This window comes from Fusarium falciforme, chromosome 1, assembly GCF_026873545.1.
Source record: "Fusarium falciforme chromosome 1, complete sequence".
NCBI classification, from domain to species: domain Eukaryota; kingdom Fungi; phylum Ascomycota; class Sordariomycetes; order Hypocreales; family Nectriaceae; genus Fusarium; species Fusarium falciforme.
Window position 1 is genome coordinate 5,913,679 of NC_070544.1, and position 27,645 is coordinate 5,941,323.

At 54.1% G+C, this 27,645-nt stretch overlaps 5 protein-coding genes and 1 pseudogene across 6 annotated transcripts, besides 1 other annotated feature; 3 read left to right on the forward strand and 3 right to left on the reverse strand.

The window, feature by feature from the left end:
* Positions 1-468: 468 nt before the first annotated feature.
* Positions 469-3,232, reverse strand: NCS54_00169600 (Homocitrate synthase; the record flags this gene model as incomplete). The annotated part of the gene is made up of 15 exons (XM_053147317.1): positions 469-565; positions 622-769; positions 914-967; positions 1,169-1,196; positions 1,255-1,371; positions 1,424-1,470; positions 1,523-1,584; positions 1,662-1,692; positions 1,747-1,875; positions 2,376-2,419; positions 2,518-2,660; positions 2,718-2,737; positions 2,801-2,816; positions 2,877-2,985; positions 3,042-3,232. The coding sequence occupies 15 exons, from the start codon at positions 3,230-3,232 to the stop codon at positions 469-471; spliced, it is 1,236 nt and encodes a 411-aa protein (XP_053003292.1).
* A 2,644-nt stretch (positions 3,233-5,876) lies between these two features.
* NCS54_00169700 (Acetyl-CoA C-acetyltransferase) lies at positions 5,877-7,282 on the reverse strand (the record flags this gene model as incomplete). The annotated part of the gene is made up of 4 exons (XM_053147318.1): positions 5,877-6,879; positions 6,975-7,047; positions 7,096-7,145; positions 7,218-7,282. 4 exons carry the CDS (start codon positions 7,280-7,282, stop codon positions 5,877-5,879), a joined length of 1,191 nt encoding a protein of 396 aa, XP_053003293.1.
* Positions 7,283-7,949: 667 nt separating this feature from the next.
* NCS54_00169800 (Hypothetical protein) lies at positions 7,950-11,674 on the forward strand (the record flags this gene model as incomplete). The annotated part of the gene is made up of 5 exons (XM_053147319.1): positions 7,950-7,969; positions 8,034-8,170; positions 8,228-10,368; positions 10,428-10,515; positions 11,109-11,674. 5 exons carry the CDS (start codon positions 7,950-7,952, stop codon positions 11,672-11,674), a joined length of 2,952 nt encoding a protein of 983 aa, XP_053003294.1.
* Positions 11,675-14,461: 2,787 nt separating this feature from the next.
* On the reverse strand, positions 14,462-15,302 carry NCS54_00169900 (annotated as a pseudogene). The gene is made up of 3 exons: positions 15,037-15,302; positions 14,938-14,981; positions 14,462-14,841 (listed from the first exon to the last, which is right to left on the reverse strand).
* Positions 14,462-15,302: a sequence feature.
* A 6,304-nt stretch (positions 15,303-21,606) lies between these two features.
* On the forward strand, positions 21,607-24,659 carry NCS54_00170000 (Hypothetical protein; the record flags this gene model as incomplete). Its single annotated transcript, XM_053147320.1, has 8 exons — positions 21,607-21,712; positions 21,776-21,820; positions 21,890-22,399; positions 22,460-22,807; positions 22,866-23,147; positions 23,201-23,754; positions 23,806-24,293; positions 24,356-24,659. The coding sequence occupies 8 exons, from the start codon at positions 21,607-21,609 to the stop codon at positions 24,657-24,659; spliced, it is 2,637 nt and encodes an 878-aa protein (XP_053003295.1).
* A 1,298-nt stretch (positions 24,660-25,957) lies between these two features.
* On the forward strand, positions 25,958-27,624 carry NCS54_00170100 (Hypothetical protein; the record flags this gene model as incomplete). Its single annotated transcript, XM_053147321.1, has 4 exons — positions 25,958-26,071; positions 26,125-26,172; positions 26,228-26,349; positions 26,418-27,624. 4 exons carry the CDS (start codon positions 25,958-25,960, stop codon positions 27,622-27,624), a joined length of 1,491 nt encoding a protein of 496 aa, XP_053003296.1.
* Positions 27,625-27,645: the final 21 nt, after the last annotated feature.

Genomic DNA, 27,645 nt, shown 5'->3' on the forward strand with positions numbered 1-27,645 from the left:
ATGGACCTGACCGACTGTAGGAGAATAGTTGCGTCTCAACATTCCGCCTTGTTTGTGCTTCTCCTGACGGGAGAGGGCAAACTATGAGGACAAGAAGCCCTCTCTGGCCTGTACTCTAGAACTAAATAGCCACTGAATATTCATGATTCATATACGTCTTTTACTCTATCTTGCAGACTGTCTCATTTGATAGCTTGTCTGATTGGTCCATTTTTATTGTGGTCACTGCGCAGCAGTTAGCTGTCAAGTCCAGAGCATGAGTTCACTCAGAACCCCAGCTGTAAGTGGTGATTATTACGCCAGATAGGGCAAGTGAAATATCTCAACGTATTTGATATCTTTTCTCATTTTTTTCTTCTTGTTCATCTCATATGCTTTTCAAAGGGCTCATTATTCTTGAAGCCATCTGTAATAATCCTAGACTGTCCACTCTCTGCGTCACTTTCACTTTTCCCAGTTCTCTTCCACTTAGGATTGGAGTTCGAGGTGGTAGGATCGAATGATGGAATCGGCATCGTCGACCGCAAGAGGACGGATGTCGGCCAAGGCCTTGATCTTTTGTGTCCTAGAATCCAAGTTAACAAGGGGTTCACAAGTCCACCATGCATGGGGGGACCTTACACTTCCTTGATTTGATCGTCAGTCATGGTCAGGCCAAGCTGTTCGACACGGCTCTTGATGGCGTTCCAGCCAGTGAGTCTTGAGGCAAAGTGGACGTATCGGCTCATGCCGAAATCGGCCGGGTCGATGATCTCGTATGTTGAAGGCGCTGGCTAAAGTTAGCAGTGATCGAGGTGTGATTGCTGCCACGGTTGCCCCTCCTCTCCCTGCAGAGACGAAGTTTTCGGGGCAGATTAAGATGGGGAATCGCGTCCAGCTAAGAAAGACAAAGTAGGCGAAAATGGCGACGTACAGTTAAGAATGGCCTTTGAGTGTATGCCGGCCTTGTGAGAAAACGCGCAAAATCCTGTTTAACAAGTCAATTCGTGCTCAAGAGGCGTTGATGTGTCGTCAAAGCGCAGTAGCAAGATAGTGGTAGGACGCGGGAAGACCTCAGGGTGGTCACGTGACACGATCCCTTCCACTTTGACCCACTTATTGGCTCATTCACTTGGTATTCGCGCCAAAAAGTCAGGGAAAAAAGGCAAAGACTGGGGGAAAAACTCACCAGTCACGGGGTTGTTGAAGGGGATGTTCTGTCGACATTGTTAGCCCGCATTGTCGCCGCGACGGTCATGGCTTGCTCAATCTTACAATTTGGACGTGGTCCGCAACGAGGTCTTCCAGCGCCAGGAGCTTGTGCAGCTTATACCTGGAGGTGACGTAGTCGTGGCTGCCAACGATCATGCGGGCGAGGAGACCACCCAGGGGCTGTCATGGTGTTAGAAAAGTCAGGGACATATCGGTGGCGTGGTACACATACAGTAATACCGTTTCTCTCACCGATACCAAGAACACTGGTGTCAATGTCTGTGGTGGACCTGTCAGAGCTCATCCCTCGAATCTTGAGTTCTCGACTTACGTGTGGCACCAGCCTCAAGAGCTGCGTGGGCGTTTGCGACGGCACACATAGTGTCGTTATGGCTATTGGTTGAAACGTTAGTCCTGAAAATCACAAGTCTTCCAAGGCCGCTGGGACCAAGGATAGTCCGACTACATACAAATGAGTCTCGATATCACAGCCGACGACACCTGTTATCGAGTTAGTATATAGCAGAATACCCTGAGTTCAGAGGATGGACTGACCTCGGAGAGTGCGCACGAGATCATAGACTTGACGGGGCGTGGCACATCCCACAGTGTCTGCAACACCCACGCGGTTGACGCCAGCCCGATCGACAGCACGGTAAAGATCAAGGAGGTCCACCAGGTCGCCTATAGGAATTTGTTAGTCGTGTCGTAGAATGACGACAGGATGAATGCAGTGCGAGAGAATCCTGCTGGTCGCCATCTGATGCAATTGAGATCCTCCCCAACTGGCCTCAGGGAGCTGTCATAGTTTTGGGCCCGGCTCTCTTCTTTCAGTCATGATAAGGGACAGTCAACGCTCTTCCTCCGGCGTCTGAGCGCGATATGCATGTACCGGCTGCTGGGCTTGAAAGGCGTGATGCGAACCAGACGATATTGGCGGGGTAGGTAGAAACACATCGTTGGTGCATATCGAGTTCAATAACCGAAGGGCGAGGATGAAGCGGGAGTCCCATATCGTGACTGAAGTGTTGGAGTCGGCCCAAACCGTGACAGCTGCGAATGGCGGGGGCGAGTATATCGTGCCAATCAGGGCTACTAGATACACACAAACCAATTGCTTCGACTGAGGCCAGAGAAAGAGCCAAGGAGGCGGAAGAAGAATGAACCGAAGAAGGAATACTGACTTCTGAAACTGTCTTCACTTGAGAAGCGAACCTCGACGCCGCGGCTGGGAGCTTGGTCAGCTTTCTTGTCTCGGAGAACTCTGACGCCCCATTGACGGTCTGTGCAAAACAGTGTCTTTCCCCCAATGGGCTGATCACATACCTCTTGATGTAAGCGATAACCTCGAGGGCAGTCTTCTTGATGTAGTCCATGTCCTTGCCATGGGAGTGCTCCCGAAGCTGCTTGGAGGTGCCAATGACGACGTCGACACCGTCGACTCCTGTGTCGCAAGCAAGCTTGGCATCCTAGATGGTCTGTTAAAAACTCCTGTTCCCGGGATAAAACTTGCTGATCCAACTCACTTCCATGTTACACCGCACATCTGCAAGTCGTTAGCCTATTAGTTAATCGGAAGCGGGGACGTCGCCGATGGCGCGGGACTCACGGGTCAGGATCTTGGACTGTAAAGATTGTCAGCATTCTGCAAAACTCACAGATCAAGAAGTTAATGGAGAACCGACCTTGAGGCCAAGCTTGCAGATGGCCTCGCAGTCCTCGCGCGATTGGGGCGAGGCAGCGGGAGAGGTGAGTTCGATGTACTCAACACCAAAGTCGGAGAGAGCAGTGGCGCTGTACGAGAGCCGTTAGTCAAGGCGGGATGGAATCGGAGTTTCTCCTTGTCTAACATCTTGATCTTGGCCTCCCTGTCGAAGAAGGCATTGGCGAATTGCTCGCCTTCTCGGAGTGTGCTCTCGATGATCTGGAACCGGTTCGTGTTGGAGAGGAAGTCACCGACGGACTGGTAAGGCGATCCCGCGTGGTGACCACCGCGGTTGGGGTTGCCATTGGCAGGGGCGGATTCGGGCTCGGGACACATGATGAGATATTTGGTTTGGCGGAATTCGAGTCAATTGGAGTAGGAGATCGATTGTATGTTTGATGAAGATAGAAGCGAAGGAGAAGAGAGGAAGGGGACTAACACATATACCTACGTTAGTGGGAATTGTGCGTCGGATGGAGGGGGAGGGGGGGACAGGAAAAAAAAAACTTTGGACGGGATAGGCTAAGGGTTGTTTTTCACTACACACTGTGTGACGTTTTGCATGCTCGTCTCTGGCAGTCTATTTCCGCTCTCAGAGATACTTCCAACTACCTATGTGTACAGTGTGTATCTGGCTCACCGCATCGACTGTGTGGTCCATCTGCAGGAGGGATCCATGACTCACGTCCAATGACTGCGTTACCCCAGGTCCGTACTTCGGCCCATGATCCATTTTTATCACAGTCACAGATTCACCTGGGCGGGTTGACCGAAGAATAGCAGGAGGCAGATTACTCACCCCACAGATTGGTAACTTGACTAGTCCTGTGGTGCATTGCGCAAGGTGAAGGTTGAGCTTTTTCTTCCAAAGTTGCCAGGCTGTTTGACTGAGAGCAGTGCTTTCCTACCTATCCGTAGTGGCTAAGAATATACTTTATGGCTGGGTTAGAACTCTGTGAGTGTGAATAGCGGAAAAAGGATGGTCGAGCACCTGTCCGTGAAACATAAAGTCAACCCTTTCTACCTGCCTACCTACCTAGTTACCAGCACAATAGAAGATTAGATTCTTACCTAAAAAAGATCAGATACTTTCAGGATTAACCGAGTAGAATTATAAAATAAGAATCTCATTGTTTTTATAGTTTAATCTCATAGTTTGGTTATTATTAAGTTATGTTTTATCCTTTTTATTCTCTTCACTAGGTTGGCTTGTCGGGCTGTGTTTTCAGTTAGCAGGTGACTGATTGGTAAACAGGGCCGACATTCGGACTAGCAAATATTCCTGAGATTTCAGCTTGTGTAACCGTAATTACTGTCACCTTCGCGCGCATCTAAACCCACGTTCAGTAGCGCAAGACACACCACAAACCCTTCCCTCCTTCATGATCTATTCGCACTTTGGACCGCGTTTTAAAGATTTCCTACTTCTCTGTTCCTCGCCCTGAGTGGACACTTTCGGTCGTTAGTATTTTGTTGAAGATACTTGAGCTCGCTATGAAGCTCCTCTAACGATGAGACACCTCACGGGAGGGTACAACCGTTGGTAGATCACTACGGCGCAAGCTCTGCCAGCCGCAATGTCAACAGCATCTTCGGCGAAAGGATGCCATGCAGCCATCCATATCATGACTGTATCCACCTAATGAGCAGAGCAAGGGTAGAACAATCTATCGCTCAAAGCAGGCGACTCTTGCTCCTCCTCTCAGAGTAAAAGCTCTTAAGGGACACCGGAGAATGCATTTACCAGGAACTGAACGGGCACTGAGGAAGTCGTTCTTGACATCATCGGACGTCGAGAAATTCCACAGCCTGGTGAAGGAGCGTGAGAACAAGCATAGGTCCATGAGACTACGAAAGCCGTACATTCGCTGCATTCAAGAAGAATCGTCGTTGCCGACTCCATTAGCTTTGACGAATCGCCTGTGAAAGAAGTGCGGGTCACCGAATTTGACGGATGGTAATCAGCTGCTCAAGAGATGTTCATCCTTTCAAGAGGCTTGCAATGCTTACCGTGGTGTCATACTCTATGCCAAAAGCAGGCATCCCGCGATGGGGCTCGTCGATGGTTTCTACATGCTTAGCCAGCATGACCAGAAACTCCGAGACTTGTATCACCATGACCTGGCGACCCGCCAAGCAAGCAAGCTGGCAGGTAGTTAATCATGCGCAGTTGAACCTGCCTATGAGCTGGTGAAGTTCATAGTTGAAAGTGATCTCACCCGCGTTCGCGACTACTCACATGACTTCTTGCCCACGACACAGATGTTCATCACAGAACAGGGGCTGGACCGTACACACACGAGTCCCACCAGGCGACCAAGGACGAAAGCGGCTTTCAGCCTTTGGGGGTCAATCTGAGGGAGTTCCGAAGCGGATTTTGGCCAGAAGAATCTAGAGGTTTGTTGCTAGCCCCCAAGCTTGTCACCCGCTGAATACTGACTCTGCCCTCTCCCAGACGAGTAGTTAGGAATCGCTGTCCAAGCGGCAAGTGAGGTTAGCATCACCGAGTGCGAAGTGTGACGACGTACGTTGATATGTATCGATGTGCTAGATAAGGGCGATCAATTTAGTGCATAGAGAGAAAGCCTTCCTTCCCAGGTTACTATACCAAGGAACTGGGGACGGCTTTGGAGACGGTATCGGTTGCAATTTCTCAGGTGGTAACATTCGGACCCTCCATGAATTAGGTAGCCTGGACATTTTGTCCGTTTGACAAGGAACTAACTACTTGCCATGCGTCCCCAGCTTCTTTGTATTTGTGATAGCACAGAAAGCGTTGGGATCGTTCAAATCACAATACAACTCAGATCCTAATAAGACACCCTAAGATGGACTTGAACTGAAACTAGGTTGTTGCCAGGGGTAAGGGCATCCAATGCCGAGGTATATTAGATATATGCTAACTTTTTTCTACTCGGTCCGCATAATTTGCGGTTCGTCATGTCATTCCAAATCATCACATTTCCCAATTCGCCTCCTTCTATTGCAGGTTCTCAATAACGAGAGCAGAGGCACCGCCACCACCGTTGCAGATACCGACGCAACCAATCTTGGCCTTCTTCTCTTTCAGGACGGAGGTGAGGGTGGTGACAATACGGGCACCAGAGCAGCCAAGAGGGTGGCCGATGGCAACGGAGCCACCATAGACGTTGACCTTGTCAGGGTTGAGTCCGAGGATCTTGATGTTGGCGAGAGCAACAACGGAGAAGGCCTCGTTGATCTCGTAGAACTCGATCTGCTCGGGGGTCAGGCCAGCGTGCTTGATGGCCTTGGGGATGGCCAGCGAGGGAGCAACGGTGAAGCGCTCGGGCTCGCGCTCGGCATCACCCCAACCAAGGATCTTGGCAATGGGCTTGAGACCGAGCTCCTTGAGCTTGGCCTCGGAGACAAGGACAACGGCAGCGGCACCATCGTTGATGGGGGCGGCGTTGGGGGCAGTGACGGTTCCGTCGGGCTTGAAGGCAGGGCGCATGACCTTGAGCTTGTCGACGTTCAGGTTCTTGACCTCGTCATCACGCTCGATCTTGACGGGGGGCTTGCCACGGCCACCGCTGACCTCGACGGGAACAATCTCAGTGAAGAGACCAGCCTCAGTGGCAGCCTGAGCCTTCTTGTACGAGTTGATGGCGTACTCGTCCTGAGCCTCACGGGTGAGCTCGTAGTCCTGGGCACAGAGCTCGCCAGCGAGACCCATGTGCTCCTTCTTGTACGAGTCGGTCAGACCGTCCTTGAGGACGCCATCAACGAGGGTCTGGTCGCCGTACTTGGCGCCGGTTCGGAGGTTGGGGAGGTAGTGAGGGGTGTTGGACATGGACTCGGTTCCGCCAGCGACGACGATATCGGAGGTACCCAGCATAATGTTCTGAGCACCAAGGATGATGGCCTTGAGAGAGGAGGCGCAGACCTTGTTCACGGTCGTGGCAATGACGGTTTGGGGGAGGCCGGCGCCAATGGCACACTGGCGAGCAGGACCCTGACCGAGACTGTCAAAGTTAGCTCGAGTTACATAGGACATGAGCAGAAGTTTCGGGCCATTGCTCAAGCTGAAGTTGGGCTGAAGGGGAGGGACGGAGCTTACCCAGCAGAGAGGACATTGCCAAAGAAGACCTCGTCGACAGCCTCAGGCTTGATACCAGCTCGCTCGACGGCGCCTATAGAGAGTTAGCTCCAGTTTCTGGCCATTGAGAGGTTCAACATACCCTTGATGGCGGTAGAACCCAGCTGAACGGCGGTCAAGCTCGACAAGGAGCTACAATTGTCAGCATCATGAACTCTCCGACTCAAATACCGCTCTTGCGAATATTTCTCTCGTTGTACCTACCCGAGGAACGAGCCAATGGGCGTACGAGCCGCAGAGACGATGTAGACGGGGGGAAGGTTAGACATTTTGGCGAAGGGTTTCTGGAGCGAGTCTTGGAGTTGCCGAGAGACTGAAGGTTCAGGACGGAGGTTTATAGATTGATAAAGGAGAGGAGGACGGGAGCGGAGCGGAAATCGGCGGGAAATTTGTTGAGGAAGGAAGCGAAAGAGGTTGCTACTGCTTAATGAAATAGGCTAAGGTAGGCGCGGCGCGGTGCGGTGCAGGCCGGGCAGTTACTAACCTACCAAGAGAGTTACAGTACGTACAGGTATTATCGTGCCCCTCCTTCCAGGTGGGATGAAAACCTCCCAGCCTGCGGTTGCCATCAAAAACGGCAAGCGCAACACGGAAAATGGAGGGGCACCGGCTTTTGCGAATACGCCGCACTCGGCATCTGAAGGTGGTCCCCTGTCGTTTTCGCACGCGACCCCCACCGGTACCTGCCTCCGATCTCCGGCCCAATGAGGGCCTAGTGGCTCAGTGGGCCGCAGCCTTGCAGTGGCGCACGTGACGCAGCCTCGTCCGGGCCCATCGAAAAAGTTGGCGACGCGCGCAAGGCAGGGACGAAGCTGAAGCTCTGGGAGACAGTGACAGGATTGACGATTGGAGAAGCTGCATTTCCGCGTCGCCAACCCCTCCACTCTCTGCACATTGTTTTAGCATCTTGCGCTTCACTTATCTGGAACGGGCAAGATGGATGATCTCTATGATGAGTACGTATCTTGTTTCCTTCCTGTCGCGATCTCCAGTTGCGGCGCGCTGACTTGTCGCGAATAGGTTCGGTAACTTCATTGGCGAGGAGGCCGGGTCCGAGGAGGCGTCCGAGGCGGGTGTCGAGGCTGGCGACTATGTTTACGACGATGAACCAGAAGAGGCGCCTGGTGTGACAGGCCAGGAGCTAATGGAGATTGATGGTATGAGCTCCCATGATCCTACTCAATGGCCCTTGATGCTAACCTTGCGACTCGCAGATGGACCGTCCAACGCCATTATTCTCCACGAAGACAAGCAATACTACCCAACAGCCGAGCAGGTGTACGGTGCCGATGTCGAGACCCGCGTCGAGGAGGAGGATGCGCAACCCCTGACGCAGCCCATCATCGCGCCCGTCGAGCAGAAGAAGTTCAACATCGAGGAGGCCGACCTACCGCCCGTCTTTTTCGACCGCGAGTTCATGACAGACCTGATGAACTTCCCCGAGCAGACGCGCAACGTTGCGCTGGCTGGACACCTGCACCACGGAAAGACGGCCTTCATGGACATGCTCGTCCTGGAGACGCATGACATCACAGATCGCCTGGAGAGGAGGGTCGGCAAGAACCGCGACGAGCAATTGAGATATACCGACGTCCATGTGCTGGAGAGGGAGAGGGGACTTTCTATCAAGGCGGCGCCGATGAGCTTGGTGTTGCCCAGCACCAAGGGCAAGTCGCATCTCGTCAACCTTATCGATACCCCCGGCCACGTCAACTTTGTTGATGAGGTCGCGGCATCATTCCGGCTGGTCGACGGCGTCTGTCTAGTGGTGGATGTCGTGGAAGGGGTCCAGATCAACACGGAGCAGATCATCAAGCACGCCGTTCTAGAAGACATACCCCTGACGCTCATCATCAACAAGATGGACCGTCTTATCCTCGAGCTGAAGCTCCCCCCCAAGGACGCCTACTTCAAGCTCAAGCACGTTGTCGAGGAGGTCAACACAGTCATTACAAACACAGCACCCACAAAGGCGGCATCGAAGCGGATAAGTCCTGAAAAGGGCAACGTCCTCTTCTCCTGCACAGATATGGGCTGGTGCTTCACCCTGCCCAGCTTCGCAAAGATGTACACCGACACGTTTGGTGATATCAACACAGAGGAGTTTGCGAAGCGGTTATGGGGTGATGTCTACTATAACCCCAAGAAGCGAACCTTCTCTCGGAAACCTATCGATGAGCGGTCGGCGCGGTCATTCGTTCATTTCGTTCTTGAGCCCATCTACAAGCTCTTTACCCACTCCATCAGCGACAGCCCCGAGCAATTACGGCCAGTTCTGGCTTCGCTGGGCATCGAGCTAAAGCCTTCCCAGTACAAGGCTGATGCCAAGGTGCTCCTGAAGCTTGTGTGTGAGCAGTTCTTTGGTCCCTCAACCGGCTTCGTGGACATGATCACCCAACACATCCCCTCCCCAATTGAGACCGCTGAGCGACTACTCGAAAGATACTACACTGGACCTACGGATACCAAGGTTGCTACTTCGATGAAGACCTGCGACCAGGACGGCCCCTTAGTTGTCCACGTCACCAAACTCTTCAATACAGCAGATGCAAAGAGCTTTCACTCTTTCGGCCGAGTGCTGAGCGGCATAGTTCGGCCGGGTATGCAGGTCCGTGTCCTGGGCGAGGGCTACTCCCTCGACGATGAAGAGGACATGGCCATGGCCTCCATCGGCGAAGTGTTTATCGGCGAGACAAGATACAACATTCCCACTGATGGTGTGCCTGCTGGTAACTTGGTGCTGCTAAGCGGCGTTGACAACTCCATTGTCAAGTCGGCCACTATCCTCCCGCCCAAGCTCGAGGATGACGAGGACGCCTACATCTTCCGGCCCATTACACACTTTACCGAGTCCGTCCTCAAGGTGGCCGCCGAGCCCATCAACCCCTCAGAGCTACCCAAGATGCTTGACGGCCTGCGGAGGATCCAAAAGTCATACCCCCTCATCAACACCAAGGTCGAGGAGTCTGGCGAGCATGTCATCCTCGGCACTGGCGAGCTGTACATGGACTGCGTGCTGCACGACCTGCGACGCCTGTATGCCGACATGGACATCAAGGTCTCGGATCCCGTCACTCGATTCTGCGAGACCGTTGTTGAAACGTCGGCGACCAAGTGCTACGCCATCACACCCAATAAGAAGAACAAAATCACCATGGTTGCCGAGCAGCTCGAAAAAGGTATATCAAACGATATCGAGAGCGGTGCGGTCCGGATTCGCGATCCCATCCGCAAGGTGGCCAAGTTCTTCGAGGAGAAGCACGGCTGGGATAAGCTGGCTGCTCGTAGTATCTGGGCATTCGGCCCCGACGAGACGGGCCCGAATATCCTCCAGGATGATACTCTCCCCACCGAGGTAAGCATATGCCGATTTCGTCTGCTGTCTAGCGACTGATGCTGACAACAAAATCCCAGGTGGACAAGAAGCTCCTCACTACAGTCAAGGAGTCTATTCGACAAGGATTCAGCTGGGCAACCCGCGAGGGACCCTTGTGTGAAGAACGTGAGTTTATTTTCCGTCTTCTTCGTATTCCTGTCCCCATCACGTTCAAGCCAAGAGAGGGCTGTGAAGGCAGAGCACGTCAACTTCAAGTGAAGCCCTGCCAGCCTCTCCTGGCGTGCCATACCCCTTCATTGGGCAGTGGATCTCTCAACAGGGGTCGCCCTCCCATTCTCCCTGTGGGGGTTTGGACGAACTGTCTCTCCACTCGTTGATTGCACCATCCGTTACCCGCTCTCATGCAGCCCGCAATCCTGCTTGTCGCGCCGCCGCCGGCAAGAGATTTGGCTTGGGTGTGGGTAAACGTTTGGTCATGTCAATGATACCGTACCACCCGCGACGAGAAGGGTTCCACCGCTGGGTTGGGGGTTGCGACCTGTTCGTGGCACTACGGCCAGAGCCGCCACACCGCTCGGGTACAGCAAACGACAGTCTCAACTGCCCGGAGATCATTTCCCCCATGGCGGCAGATAGCCCTGGGCAGGACTTGGCCCTGGCAGGATGGATGTAACACGTGGCAGAGAGAGAGAGACATGTCATCCAGGGAGAAATGCAGTGATCGACCAAAAGAAAAGAAACTGACGTGATGGACGCAGCAATCCGAAACACCAAATTCAAGGTGACCGACGTGCTTCTGGCCAACGAGGCCATCTTCCGAGGAGGCGGCCAAATCATCCCCACCTCCCGACGAGCCTGCTACTCCTCTTTCCTCATGGCATCGCCCCGCCTCATGGAGCCTGTCTACTCGGTCTCTGTGACTGGGCCTGAGGACTCGTACATGGAGGTGTACAACGTGCTATCACGGCGCCGCGGCCACGTGCTGTCGGACGGTCCCGTCGCGGGCACGCCGCTGTACCGCGTCAACGGCCTGCTACCCGTCATTGACAGCTTCGGCTTCGAGACTGACCTGCGCATCAAGACCCAGGGCAGCTCCATGGTGAGTCTCGTCTTTGACAGCTGGAGCATCGTCCCCGGTGATCCCCTCGATCGCGAACAGATCATCCGCCCACTTCAGCCCGCCACTGCACAGGCCACAGCCCGTGACTTTGTCCTCAAGACACGCCGCCGCAAGGGCCTCAGTGAGGACGTCAGCGTCAAAACCTTCCTCGAGCCGGAGTTTTACCAGAATCTCATGGAGAGTGGGATGCTGGGGGAGATGTGAGCAAGCCAGCAGGTGGCTTGAGACGAGTAAACTGGGGTATGACGAGACATGGGTCCCAGTTCGAAGAGGGGAGGTACGCGGGATAATTGGGGTATTCTGTTCAAGTTGACACGAGTTCTTGAACCTTTACATGGTCGATGGACGGTGGACAGGGCAAGGGCCACATGTACATGGATGGATGTAGCAAATAGCAAGGACTAGATCAAAGTAAAGAGGGCCGCTCTAGAGACGAGGATTGGATTGCAAGGAATATTAGGGGCCAAGAGAACGATAGAAGGTTTCGGCGAGGCCAGGCCGCAGCACAAGCACAGGGGGGGTTGCCTACCCAGGTGCTGTCAAAGAATCAGGCCCAGTACCTTCAGAGGGCCCCCGACTTCCGTGTGCTCTTCTCATCTGCCATGACGAATGTCCGTCGTCTCTCTTGTTCCGCCTTCTGACGCGGTCGCGGCTGGTGCCGCCTCCCCTGTAAGACGTGACCTAGAGCCTTGCTCATGACAGGGCTCCTTGGGGGCAACGGCGACGTAGCATGGGGCTATCGCGAGGTGAGAGCCCTATTCCCGCGCGGTCTCTACACATGCAATCGGATACAAAGTCGTGAGCATGAAAAAGAAGAACGAAAGCAAAGCAATCTAAATGTGCAATATGTGACCCTCTCGGGCATCCTCCGAGAGCTTTCGACGTCTTGGTCTCTTCGCCAATTGCAACAGTGAACCGATTAGGAAGGCAGCAAAGGACAGGACGGTGTAATAGAGGAGGGTCTAGCAGAGAGGCATGGCCCTAATGCCCTCCATCGTCGAAACCTTGACTGAACCATGGCTGGTGATCTTGATGGCCCTCGGTGAGGAGACGATTAGCCCCGAGCCTGATCCTCATGGCTTGTGGGTGAATGACGAAGAAGTTTATAAGCATATGGGCTAGTCAACAGGGGCAGTTGACGGGAAGTAAGGTTTGCCAGGGTATCGGAAGGCCTGGCTATGCCATGGGCTCACGGTACGTATGTAGTACAGACCAGACTATTCGGTGAGCGAGCAGTACGGCGACCTGAGGACGTAACATTCGTCTCTCTGCTGACGAGAGCCGGGGGAATCAGACATCCCCTGTTGCCATGTGACGAGTCATCAAGATCACCATAGCAAAGACAAGACAGACTTGAGCTATAGGACCAGAGCAATAAGCCCTGGAAAGCTCATCCTCCCTCGCCAAGATTGCGCGGACAATGACAACCGAGCCCGTTCCTTGGAATGACTGATCGACACGCACGCATGGCTTCGAGTCTCTGCAACTCGCACCCTGCAGAGCCTGCTGGGTGCGCACCAATCCAGAGTTGCCTACCGTCGGGGGCGCATCGCGGGAGTTGCAAAGATCGGGGGATCGTCACGCAGAAGCAAGGTTGCGTCTTCCCCAAGCATTCGACACGGTCGAGCGGCATCTGCGAGAATGATCCCCGGTGTCCAGAACAACCAACAGCCCATACCATCCATCCCATCCCATCGGGGGAGCGGGGTCAGGGGACAATAGCCTCAACAACAAACAGCCCTGGTGCCAGGGGCAAGGTGAGAGAACGTTTGGTGTGCGTCAACATCGAAAGACGGCTTCTTGGTCTGCAGGCGCCTACGTAGGACAAACCTGACAGGGTCGAGTCACGCAGTGCCATGATATGATAATCTGTGGCGGCGAGTTTAAATCCCCAGTGGCCTCTGGCCTACCACGCGGGCGCTACTCGTCTTGGCGGGACATGCCAAACAGTCCTCGTCTGCTGTTGACCCAGATGGGCGGGAAGCGCACAAGCACACGGCTCCAGTGCCCTAGGCTCCCCAGGGTCCCATGCCTAGGCGACCCTGGGATCCTGATGGAGCTCCTGAAAAGGGCCGACGCGATGGGCATGACGTCTCCTGACGGCAACTTCCGTGCCTGTCGACAAAGGTTGGGTGAACCATGGGGCCAGATTCGAGGCCGGGCTGTTTGGAATTGCGGCGACGGAAGTGGGGGACGTTGGAGCGGGTGATATAGGGCGTGTTGTGATACAACAGGGGACCCCAAAACGGAAATGAAATCGCGGAATCTGTTCGGAGACGTCTCGTGCATGGTTGGTGGAGTACAACGGTCTGAAGGGCATGGCAGGTAGCCAGCCAGCCAGCCACGAATCTCGAAGACGGGTGAATGTGACTGAGTGCTGGAATTAACGACAAAAGCCGAAGTATCGATGGCTAAGCTTTCCTGAGCTGACAGATCCATAGACCACCGTCGTCGACCAGTGGTGGCGAGATAGACCCGTGTCGCACCCGAGCAACCACCAACCAACGTGTGCTCGTGAGACTCTCAAGATGCGATGCTCGACGTTGGTTTGGCTTCTGAGGAGCAGAGCATACTCCGGAGGGTGGGCTTCGGATCAAGACTCGTACCGAGGAGCGTGGCTTGTCGATGGCTGAACCTTAATTAGATGAAAGCCATCCTTGGGGACCCCTTGCGGATCTGTCCATCCTCCAATCAAGTACTTTGATCCCCCGCAGTCCAATCGACCTTCTCATCACTCCCAGTGCAACGGTTCGTTCTCGCATCGTAATAGACTACTCCATGTTCGCTACCGACATTCGAGACAAGGTAGTATTCCGGCTTCTTACCAGCCGCATCCGACTCAATATAGCATTCCGCGCGCTTGTTTAGCCAACTTTGAAATGCCAGTTCAGTCAATGACAACATAGGCTGCGTGGCAGCAATGGCAGGCAGCGGAATATGACCGACTCTACACCCATTCCAGTCTGCGATGGCAACAGAGAGTTCCTTGGCTCAAGCGCAGGTTTCCAACATCTTGTCCAGAACACCCTTCAACGTATCGTTCTCCAAAGCTGCGGCAACTCGCTCCTTATCGCCCAGCTGCTTGTTCACTTGATCATCCTGGTTATGACTGTTCTCCTTGCAGGTTACGTCAACTCGGTAGTTGGGCGGCAGTGCCTGCTCAAGTCGTACCCGCACTCCAAGGCCGATGACCGTGGCCAGCGAACAATGTGTGATTGTGGGCGTGATTTCAACGGCCACTTGGACGATGGTATTGGCATCAGGAACACCCAAGGAAGGAGAAGGAGTGATGTGAATGTCAGACAGGTTGATGACCGACAACTGACCGAGGGAAACGGGGTGCTCTGGATCCGAGATTGTTGAAATCAAGTCTGTGGAGTATTAGCTTTGGTTCGCCATATGCAGACTCCATATTCAAGGCAATGAAACAACCAGGAGAGGGTCATCTGAACTGCCATGTCTCAAACAGCCCAACGAGTTGCCCCCTGTCGGAGTGGGGTAGAGACACCGCCTGATTGAGGGTCGATTGTTGATACACAAACAAGCAAAGGGCTAGGGTTCAAGACTTGCCATAAATCTCTTGCTCATCGATAGCCTCAGGCGCAAACTCATCCTGCCAGTCATTCCCACGAGGCCATGTCGCCAACCCTTGACCACAGAAAGGGCTTGATAGATATGATGGCTTGGCAAAGATGAGCTCGTCGTACTTGGACTCCGGGCCCCGACGTGGCTCAGCTTTCTTCTGACGGGTAGGGAGCTGGGAGGCGCTCAGAATGGTTGGGTTCGCATTGTCCAAGGTCGTCATCGCGATGGTTAGGGCAGGGGCCACAAACTGACTCGGTAAGGATACGTGATGGTTCCGAGGGAGGATGCGTTGGCTGAGTCTAGAAGAGATGAGGTAGTGGAGATGATGACAACAGCGTGAGATACTAGCTGAAGCCTTGATGATCTGGTTGATGACGGACAAGGGTCGTTGATGTGGATGGGTAAGGGGATTGGAGAGCGAAGTTCAGAGAGGGGGAGATTTGATCTGGTGACGCCACATTTGATCAGCCAGCGGCCTGAGGCGCAGCACGGACCAAGGGTCAGGTCTTCTCCAACAATTGCTAGCAACCAATCAAGTTGCGAGAAATGTGAGCGTCCCATGAACATCATGTCGTTGGGTCCTAAGAATGGATGCCATGCCATGCATTCAGGGGCAATGCCTCGTGTTCCAAGGATTGTAGCCCAGGATGTCATCGACAGATAGTAACTTTTTACGTTCCATCAGCGATATCCAACGGTCGAAGCATGCATGAATCGTGATCCGAATGGTGACTGCTACTGGAATGTATGCGATGCGACGACCGCTAACTTCGAACTATGCGCGGGTTCGGGTTGATCAATGTTCCCGACTTCTAAATGATCGCTTGGGCATTGATGGGCTAGATTGGCTGGAGGAACTAATAGCTAGTAGTAGTAGGCTTCGTCCAGCCGCGTTCTCTAGGGGCAAAACCAGACGGCGGGGTGGTTCGTGCAATATTTGGATCATCCCCTTGTTGGGTGTCCCGGCCGAGAAGGCTTCTGGAATCTCCGTCGAAGGGCTGAAGAGAGTGCCGACACCCTTGCATGGAACGCGCCCCGAAGCCGCGTGGAAGCCCATCTTTGTTGCGATAGGGCGGCGCACCACGCGTGGCGGTTGACCATGGCGTGCGATCCATCGCAAGCGACCTCGGGGACACTTCTCAAACGGGACAAATCTAGGACTGTTGGATTTACGCCGGATGCATCCCGAAGCATGTTTTGCCGCAGTGCGTCCCAAGTGCCGACACGACGATCATGGACTCTGCCGGATGCTCCACGGCCCGATTCGAGTGGGCACGAGAAAACGTGCCAGATTGACTTTGATGCCCGCTGGCGACGCCCTCGAAGGATCGATTCTTTCCTCACATTACGTATTGAGAACTGACAAACGCAATGGGGCAAATGTTGGTTCGTATGGATGGCGAGATATGGAAGGGCGGCTCTGAGTGGTCCCCAAGGCTCAATTGTGAGTTCTTTCTCATGCGCACCGTCTAGCAGCGACAGGGTGAAGCCAGCGACGGGTTGTCGCTCACCAATGACAAGCTGAAGCGATATGGTTGCCGAGCATTCCCCATTTGCCCACATAGGCGACGGTGATCGAGTGAGACGCGATCGGGGTAATGCTTCACCGACACAAGCAGCCGCCGCGGAGGCGAGGCTTCATCGCTCTGGATGCAGTAAAGAAGGGGCAGGTGGAGTGTCGCTTCATCCTCACGTCTGTCTCTGTCTCTCTGTCTGTCAGGCCCAGGCCCATGCGCACCCGCGCGCCAGGCCACTGAAACCACCATTGTGTGAACGACATCTTGGTTGCTGCAATTGATTCGAGCGGCGAATCGTTGTCGGCCCGGCCACACACACGTTCGGGGAACTTGAGCCTCGGCACATTTCCACATCCATGTCGCGCCAACTCTGACAGGTGGGCGGCATGTGACATCGACCTAGGTGGTTTTAGCCGCGCAAGTATCTGCACTCACTCCCCTGGCCCATTTCGCTTCAATCAAGTTGCGGGCACACGAGATTGATTTGGTTGCTTGCTTGCCTGCCCTTCCGTTCCGTTCCAGGACTAGAGATTGGTTAAAGTGCGCCGGCTCCTGACCGTCGCCACATCCAGAGCTTTCTTGCTAAACCGACCGTCAGAAAGGCCGCTAACCAGAGAAAGGTCTGAGCGGGAGGGACGGTTCAGGGATCGATCGTCGCTCTGCCTGGGTACCTGAGCCACTCAGGCCAGGGCTCTGCCCAGCCGTATTTCGATACAGATGCCGGAAGCCACCGATGTTGAGGCTGGCTGCTGGTCCTGGGCTCCGTTGTGAGTCCCGGAGCCAGACACAATCTGATTGGAGTGGAGAGGAAGATGAAAGGAGGTAAGCCCACAATCAAGACTCTGGAGTTCGTTTCTCCTGGGAAGGCGGAGAGGGCCGCAAACTCCCGTTCTCGGGTCAGTCGCAAAGCTTGGCTGGAACTGGATTGGGCAGTAGTGTGAGCCGTTAATTGTGGGCATTGCCGTGTAAGTGACTTGAGTCTGGGGTATGCTCACCGACTGGAAGCTTGGTGACTTGACAGCTTGGGTTGGAATGTAGCAGTTGCCATCAATGAAACTGATCAAGTTTTTTGGAGCTACAGGGTGTGGATTGCTCCTTGTCAACTGCAAACAACTGTGTTCTCAACTTGACCTGGACATCTCGCATCGAGGGAGGAGGAGAACAATGGTGGTTGGTGCGTGAGACCGTTGCGGCGGAAGTCAAGACCTGCACACTAGATCTCCACGCGGCCATTCTGCAAGACGACAAGAAAGTGAGATTGACATCTCGTTTTGTCAAGTCTCAACCATGATCATGCAGCCCACCTGGCCTGGAGAAGTGGCGGGAATGGAACGGCTTGGCGAGAATCATTCGACAATCCATCCATGAGATGTGCCCCAAATGCAGGCCACGGAAGGCCCCTTGCGCCAAGACCTGGTGTCGTTGGGGATCTCGTGGATATGGATTGATCCAGCAAGAGACATGATTGTTGACACTGCGTTTGGATCGAGCTACTGCAGGTCTGGATAAGAACCGTTAGCATCGTCTTGGGTCATGGGGAGGCAACCAGGGTGGCCACTGGACCTCACAAGAAGATCAACAAGGAGGAGAAGACGTCTGGATGGAGTGGAGCTAGTTTGGCCGTGGTGTCGGTAACTGGGGCAGGGTTCTGCCGGTTAAGATGGCGGGACATCTCGACATGAAAGTGCGAAGATGGAGAGAGGGCGAACAGAAATCCCTGGGCACTCCCAAAGAGGCAGATGATTGACTGATCAGGGGCTGGTAGGACCCTTGTTGGCATGCTCCCATGTCGATGAGGGGAGGGAGGGGGGGTTCGGTGAAGCTGGTGACGTCGCAGGTGCGAATCTAGAGAGCTCTCTGGGCCCGGAGTTTAGACGCTGGCTGATGGTGATGCTGAGTGTTGGTGCAGAGTTTGAAGGCATGGATGTGCAAGGTGAAGCTGGAGTTGGTCAACAATCGCCACAGGCAGGCCAAATTGAGGTGCCGGGATACCTTCTTCCGGAGCATAACAACAACCCAGACCCAGCAATCAGCATTATTCAGCAAAAAAGAGCCGAGGCACAACGTCCTAATGCCAGGGATGTAGTTTCTAATAATGGCTGTTTCTATAATGGAGCATTTATCATTTCCCTGGAGTACAATAGACGGAACAATCATGGAAGTTCATATCCGCCTGTTATGACGATCATGCGTCTATTCATATATGCCAAATGGGTCCCAAGAGATATGGACGGCATTCGTCATTTAACAGGGCTTCCATTTCAAGCCCTGGTGGAGCGGTCCTAGATGTATTCTCCGACACAGCACGAAACCCTTTGCCCACCAAACTCGACAGACCCATCACCCTGATTCAAAGCTCCATGCCAAGGGCCCCCTCCTCCCTTCTCTTCCCTTCTGGCAGGCGGAAGAGCCCGAGCTCAGGCCGGATACGCCCCGGCCTGCCCTGCATGCATCACTGCCCTACCTGGTGACCATGCACGCTGCGCTGCTGCACCTGCTGTGCTGTAGATTGCGAGGCCTGCTGTGGGCCTCACCAATTGTCCATCCGGTGACGATGGTTTCAAGACCATTACCCAGGTTTGAAGCTGGGAGAACCTGATCGGCCAGTCAGGATCAAGAAGTACTTTAAATGGAATAGCAGGGAGTGTTGTAGAGATGGACGAATGTAGTTTAGCAACAATCTGTATGTAGAATACAGTATCAGGGCACAGACGCCAGCCTTACCGCGTATTCATTCACTCACCTTGAATTGACCACGTCGTCGAGATGGGGGCGCCAATAGATACCTGATACGGCCGGGGGCGCACACAACGGCGAACCCGGAACTCGATGGGCGGAGTCGGTCCGCATCTTGACTCGACGGCAGGTTAGGGTTTCTGCTGGCCGCCGCAACTCGCTCGCATTGACAGCCCAGGCCAGGCCAAACAACATTCATCCATATGAACAGTAGAACCCAGACGCGGAACTACCTACATACATGCAGTACACACAAGGCCAAGCCCAAGGGGAAGACGGGAGCAACCCCGGACAGTGTCAGTACAATGCCGCCGCCCATCAGCCCTAATTGCGACTTCTCCAAGTGGTGAGGTGCATGCTGCAACCAGCCATGCGGCATCCGCATGCCTTTTGCCTTTGGTCCGCCTATCGTGAAAGGTGACTGGAAAGGACGGGAAGGTGCGAAGCGACGCGGGAGATACTTGGACGGCCACAAGGAAGCTGGTCTGGGCAGGCGCGGAGAGAGGCAGGGCCTTGGAAGGCATGCCGCCGAATTAGGAAGGAAACAATTCTCTGGTGTATCCAGAGAGCGTACCACAAGACACAATCTCCATACAACCACCATCATTCATCATCATTGACATGGCGACAGTGCGAGAGAGGGGCAACATGCACCGTCGCGCCAAAACGGCCTTGGATAGCTAGCTCTAGCTCTCAAAGGAAGTACCTGTCTGCCAATGCCTGTCACGCACCCACATCCACACCAGACGGGATGATCCCCCTCCCCCTCCTGCAACCTCCCAAACTTCCGAGCCTGATGGGTCTTGCGCTCAACGCGATCAGTCCGTAACCTCCAACCCCGGCTTGGATCGAGTCTCGATAGACGGTCCTTCACACCCCTTGGTCAGAGTCTCGGACACCCGTTTCATCCAGAGTTGGAAGGGAGCTCCCCTCCCGAGCCCAAATGCCGTCGTAACGGAATACACACGCGACTCTTCCGTCCGGATAATACTTTTGCTTTTGTGCGCTGGCTGGACTGGACTGACGGTGCGAACTACTCGGTCGAGCTCGCCATAATTACGGCGGACAGTGCTACTTGTGTCATCATCGCTTGGGAACCCACGCCGTCGCCGTCGTGCGCCCGTAGAGCTCGATTCGTCATCTCGTGCCTTTTGCTGGGCCAATGCGAATGTCATCGTCTGCTTAACTACATGGACCCAGCCTAGACTCCGTGGATTCCGCGAAAGTCTCCCCGGCTCTTGGTCTTGTCTCTCTGCTCGACAATTAAACCACCACCACGCCGCCGCCCTCCACAATCCACAGCCCAGGACCCGGAAGCGCCAGAGGAACCCACCACCCACATTTCACGTCTTGTCTTGTCTTGCCCTGGGTCAGGTTGCCTGCGACACCTAGGCTACCTACGCACGCCGCTCACTCGGACCGGTGCCCACAACCGGCCCTGGGGGCTTTGGCACTGGGACACTCGCCGCCCCATCACCATCCACGTTGGTTCTGGGCCTTCATCCCACACCCGCACGCCGCTTTCCTTTACCTGCATCTCCCTCCCCTGTCTCGCCCCTGTCCAAGCCCTGCTGGTCGCCCTGTCGTGATCCCAAGCAACCCCAGCCCGGAGACCATCCACCATCTGTTCTCCTCCCAGCCTAGAGGACTGACGGTCAGGTAAGTGTTCGACCTGCTAGTTCCCTAGCCAGGTCAAGGCTCTCTCAGTCTCAAAAGGCCAAGCTCCAAGCTCCAGGGTCACGACCCCCAGCGACCTCCCATCCATGCGCACTCTGCCGCCCTGCTCCGGACAAAGTCAAAAGTAAAAGCCACACACGGCGTCCCAAAACACCCGACGCTGCGGTTCAGTTAAAGACGCCCAGCTCGCTGCCCCGACACGCCCCGGCCGCCCGATAATACGTCTCCCTCTCTTCCACCTTTGGCACATCTGTACAGCATCCTCGCTCAGCGCATCTCGCATCGTTGCGCTTAACATCTCCAGTGTGTCCTCTGCAAGGACTGGCTGCAGTTTCATCGTCGAGCCGACCCCGACATTTTACGCTTACCGTTGCTTTTGTCGCCCACCCACTGTCACGACTGGTCCGTCCCACGAGCCTCTCCACCCCGCCGTGATCATACTCTACTCTGCCATTCATTGCGCGCGACCTTGAAAGAGTACCTACCACTTGATCGATCCTCGTTTTACGACGCCGTCGCTTTTCTCTTCTTTCGCATTGCGCGCCGATTTCATGTTGGCCGCTATTGCCATTACGATTTGACGTTCTTCGAGGCCGTGACCTCAGAACCGCGCCGTCTGCCATGTCCGACAACGACCCCTCCGTCCGCCGCATTCTACCACAAAACTCCCAGATGAATTCCTTTTCGTTTGCGCCTCAGCAGTATACGCAGCGCGAGACTCAGAAGAGTGCGTTGCGATTCTTGACTTGAAAGACGCTATTGCATGGGATATCCTAACATTTGCGTACAGACTATGTCTTTGTAGACGAGCACAACCGCCACAAGCGGTTGAAAGGTAAACAGCATCCCACACACCCTCAGGCATTCCCATGTCTTTCTGTGCATGCTAAAACATTGGTTGTAGTTATGAGAGCTTGCGAAGGTTGCCGGAGACGAAAGATCAAATGCGATGCCGCGACGACGAATACTTGGCCATGCTCTGCCTGCATTAGGCTGAAGCTTCATTGTGTGCGCCCGAACGGTTTCGACGGTGCTAACGACTCGACGACTTACGACACGACGCCCATGAACCCATCTGATCAGTATCAGCAAATGTCTATGCAGCAACAGGTGTTAAACCCAGGCCCCAAGCCCATGTACGCAACTCAATCGGCCTACCCCGATGCAAGCGCCGCTCCCTACCAGGCCGTTCCGTATGAACAGCAACCGGGAAGCCTACATTATGCAGCCGTTCCGCCCCCGGCCCCTATGATGGAACAGCCATATGCGAGCCAGAACGTGTTTCCTACGCCACCGATGCAACCGCAGCAGGCTCAACAGCAGCCATCACCGGAGGCGTATTCCCCAGGAGAGTATCAGCATCATGATCTCGCAGATCTACTTGGGACACTCAAGGTCAATGAGATGGGAACAGGTGAGAATTGCTTATCTCGAGAGGACGACATACTGGGATGTCCCTAACAGCATTACGCAGCACCATATCTCAGGAACAAGGCATCATTCCGGCGAGAAGAGCAACCTGCCATTGAAGATTCTGAAGATTATACTAGTGCCCTACCACCGTTGATGCCTGCGCCAGGCCTCAAGATTCGCATCCCTCCTGAGTTGATGCCGGATGAGGAGACAGCACTGCACTACTTCGACCTCTACTTCAGCCATGTACACCCATACGTGCCTGTGTTGTGCAAGACCATATTTTATCAGCAGTGGAACACGGATCGAGAAGCGATATCACCGTTGATACTCGAAGCCATCTTTGCGATTGGTGGACGATTGGCTGAGGAGCCGACTGAAGGCCAGCAATGGCTGGCATTGGCCTCTCGTAAGCGATTCCGTTCCCTGCTTATTCTGAACGATGGATACGAGCTTACACCTCTTAGGACATGCGGATTCTTTCATGGATGTGCCTAGATTGAGCACGCTCCAAGCTCTGCTGATGATTCTCAAGGCTCGCGAAGCCGCCCCCAAACGAGGATACTACTACCGCTCTTGGATGACGGTTGTGCAGTGTGTGCAGATGGGCAAGGACCTGGGTCTTGACGAACACTATGAAGACCATCAGGCGGGCCACTCTTGCGATTTCGGCCCAGCAGAGTGTCAGCTTCGAACTCGCATTTGGCAGGTTGTCTTTGTTTGCGAGGTGATGGTCGGAGCCCCTCAAGGTGAGTATCGGTGAATTCGAAGCGCTTAGAATGACGGCTAACAAGCTCTTCAGGCCGACATGATCACGCCGTCAGTGTTGACTCGGTGGACTTGTCTCCTACTAGGCCAATCCCTGGCTGTGATGACTCGGAGTATCATGTGTCGCGCAATTTCACCTACTTCGCCCAAGTCGTACGGACCATAGCCACAATGAGCAAGGTCTACCAGAGACTCCGGAGGCGCAAAGAATGGGGCATCGACCCCGAATTCCAGCGGCTGGGTCAAAGCTTCAACACATGGCTGACGGAATTGCCTGCAGAGCTGGCTGTGTCGTTTCCCCAGGATGGATCGCCGCCTTGGATCCCGTCGCACTTCCTTGGAAACATGCATGCCTACTACTACCTCGCACTGATTCTTTTCCATCGACCCATCCTGTCGTTCCTCGACCCCAACTCGCCAGATGGACAATGGAAACGCCACATGATGATTTGCTACAGCTCAGCAAAGGCTCTCTGCCGGCTGCAGGAGGCTACCCTCAATACCTTTGGGCTCACTGGTCTTCAGTGCATGCAAAGAGGCTTCAGCTTTTCTCTCTACAGCGGTCTATCGTGCATCGTCATTCATCTGGTATGGAAGCTCTAGACTGGCACCAGGCTGTATACTGACTCATCTTGACAGGTTGCGATCGTGTCACCCGACCCCGATTTCAACACAGATGCGCGTGAATTCTTCACAAGACACATGAGAGTCTTGGAGAAGGTAATGGAGGCATGGTCTATGCCGGAGCTGGAGAAGCAGATCAATGCCCTGCGAGAGGCGTTCTCTGCAGATGTCCGGAAGCCGTTTGTGCTGAAGCCAACGTTTCCGTACGGGAGCCCTCACCCGTCCAGCCACTCTAGTCCACCGCGAGCCTCGGAACCCTACCGGCCAGTCATCCATCGATCAGGATCCATAGATCAGCACCTGGATACGCACGGTGCCCAACAAGTCAGTTATACCAGCCATCCCATCACACCTCCCATTTCCGCGGGCCCTGTGGACAGCAAAAGTGACTCTCCAGCTGTACAGTCGCTCGTCATGATGTCGCAAGGAACTCAGGCTCCTGGCATGCCCCAAAGCATGCCGCTCACGGATCAGCCCGGATGGAATCCGTCAAGAATTTTTGAGTAGGTTATCAACGCCCTGACAGAAGATCTGTCGGTGTATAGATTGTGCTAACAAGTCCCAGACAATGGAACACGACTTTTGGTACGCCTACTCATTCACAGACCACTACCACCCCACCTCAGACCAGCCCTCTTAACGCTTCGTCCTCAGGTGCTACGGAAGTCCCTACCATTCAGGATATCCATGCGGTCCAGGCTTCTCTACCAAGTGGATCGCAGCAATTGTCGCCGTCACAATATTCGACAGCCCCTGTGCCGAATTTCGTCACACCGGCCATGTGGCAGGAGTCTGTTGCTTCGGTTTACGAGGGAGGGGTAAACAAGCGTCCCTGGGACTACGACGGTCCGGTATTGAAGCGGCATTGAAGGAGGAAAGATGAGGGCTACTGATTAAGCCACACACACACACACACACACACACAAACACGGAGGCGATATCCCCATGAGGCTGGACCTGACTGGGCGAATAATCCCTCTTGCGACCTGACGTTGGAGCATTGCGCGGACCAGGGCTTGCTGGCACGGCCGCCAGTTTTCTTTTGTTGGCGTTGGAGTGGGGGAGGGTTTCAAACCTCCCCAGCACATTCCTTTTGGGAGACGTCCCCTGAACACGTGTCTTTTTGTATGATGATGATGGATGGTACCGAGTCAGAAGTGGAAGATGGCGTCTGTATCTGGGATTGTGAAAGACTTGTGAATAGTTGTGCTGGTTTGGATTTGATGGGGAGCATTAACGAGCTATGATGGGGGCGTTTGATTTTCGAACCCACCATGATGACCTGATGGGCGAGAAAAAAAAAGGGAGCTCTTTTTTCCGGCCGGATACGCAACATCAATGTATTAATACCTGTCTTTTTGGTGAAGGGGGGAATCTCGAGGAGAACCTGGACGGCAGGGAAAAGGTCTCGGGAGCAATGGACTTGACATTATCGGTTGCAACACGAATACCAAAGTTGCGTGTAATCAGCGGCCATTGCGCAGAGTATGAACTTGGTGAATGTATGCAAGAAAACATTAAGATAGTGTTGATTCAGAGTCTGTAGTGTAAATGAAAAGTTGAATGTATTTGCCAACTGCGGATGATGGTAGAGTCGTTAGTAGAGATGAAGATATTCGAGGCCTCACAGGTACAGTGACTGGGACACGAGAGCTGAGCAACACCAAGTGAGGTGTGATTGTCAGGCTCTTGTTCTCATGACATGGCGTCTGGATGGCGTTGAATTAAACTCATTCAAGGGCTGCCAAGGAGCCGCTAAACCCCGCGCGAGATGTGAGGTGGTATGGAGGAAAGACGTCAATAGCTGCGGAACAGTGCTCATTATCATGTGTTCTCGCCATGGGCTTCCTAATCCATTGATCTTGAGAAATAACAGGGTGGCACAACAGGGTGCCTAGGCTTTGTTAGATTCTCTCGTATTGGGATTTTGACGTGCTTGACCCTACCCTCGCTTCCAATGGAGGAGTTGAAATAAGAGTCATAGTGATGATACTAGCGGCCCATGCCCACCAAGCGTCAAGCCAGTCTTGGCGAGCACGCAATAGCCCCCGTCCATCTCGTCCCCTATAACCTCGCCTGCCCCAAGTCTGGCAGCCTCTGCGCAATTTCTCAATCTTTCATGCGTTGAAGACGGTAGCTACATCTTTTGTCGACAAACTACAGCACCATGACGAATCAAGATCGTGGGTGCGTGCCTGCGGAGAGGCTTGGGAGCACGGTGCGGCAGAACTGGCACATGGGGTTCACCTCGTTCGGGGGTCCGCCTGTGCACTTTAAGATTGTGGGTCAATCCTTTGGATTTAGAGCGAGGGAGTTGCTAACTGGGTTGGGTAGTTTTATGACAAGTTCACGGTGAAGCTGCAGTGGCTGGATGAACAGGTGGTGAGTTGATTACTATGTCTTGTCTAGCATCGTGGATGTTGACAGAGTTGGACAGTATCAGGAGCTTTTCAGCGTGTGCCAGGCCCTTTCCGGGCCGGCGAGCACAAAGATGCATTATTGTATCAATTTGATTCATGATGGGTTCTGGTCTGCGATACTAGGCTTCTTCATCTGGAGGTATGCTTGCTCTACACTTGCACTCTTTGTTGCTCGAAACGAGACAACAAGCTCACTCTTTGCTACAGTCTCCCCGGAGCTATCGGCATGTACGCCCTCTCCATCGGCGTCTCCAACATTGGCGAATCCCTCCCCCGTCAAGTCTATGCTCTTCTCTCCGGTCTGAACGCCGCAACCGTCGGCATTATCGTGCTCGCGGCGGTGCAGCTGTCGCAAAAGGCTATCACGGATCGCATGACGCGTGTTGTTGTCTTCTTGAGTGCCTCGGCGGGCATGCTATACAATGCGCTCTGGTACTTCCCCGTGCTGATGGTGCTTTGCGGAGTTGCAACTATTGTTCATGATTATCGATGGTTGCATGGTCCTGTGAAGAAGATTGTTTCCCTGGTCAAGAGACAGAGAAGGAGAGAAGAGGAGGCGGCTATCGAGATGCCAAATGGCGAGCCTGTTCGTGTCGATCAAGGAACATCAACAGAGGCGGGAGAACCAGCTACTTCGCGACGGAGCAACACTTCTGCCAGAGACCAACGCACATCTCAGGAGGCGTCTATACTGTCTACCGCCGAAGAGCCACGGGTCATTCCTCAAGGCCGAATCCTCAACATGTCGTGGAAGCTAGGCCTATTCATCATCGGCCTCTTCTTCACCAGCTTCATCGTCGTCATGGTCCTGCGCGGCACCATCCCTGACATGCCGCTTCTCTACAGCCTCTTTGCCAACATGTACCTCGCAGGCACCATCATCTTTGGCGGTGGCCCTGTTGTCATCCCGCTGCTGCGTGAGTATGTCGTTGCTGAGGGTTGGGTGAGTCCTAGGGATTTCCTCATCGGCCTTGCGCTGATCCAGGCGTTTCCGGGTCCCAACTTCAACTTTGCCGTCTACCTCGGAAGTCTGACGGCCATTAACGGCGGGTATAGCTCTGTGGCTGGTGCTCTCATTGGGTTCGTGGGCATCTTTTTCCCAGGGTTGGTGCTCGTCCACGGAACTATGGGTCTCTGGAGCACGATCCGACAATGGCGATGGGTCAAGGCTGCGGTTCGAGGCGTGAACGCGGCCGCGGTCGGTCTCATTTACACGGCTGTGTATAGGTTGTGGCAGATTGGATACATTGATGAGGGCTATCGCAGCGGGACCAGTCTGGCGGTTGAGCCTTGGTGGGTTGTGACGACGGCGACTAGCTTCTTTGGGAGCATGTGGCTGGGAGTGAGTCCACCGGTTGCTATCGTGACTGGCGGTGCAATGGGGATGGTTTGGTATGGTGTTGTGACATCTTAGATACACGACGCGATATGTCGA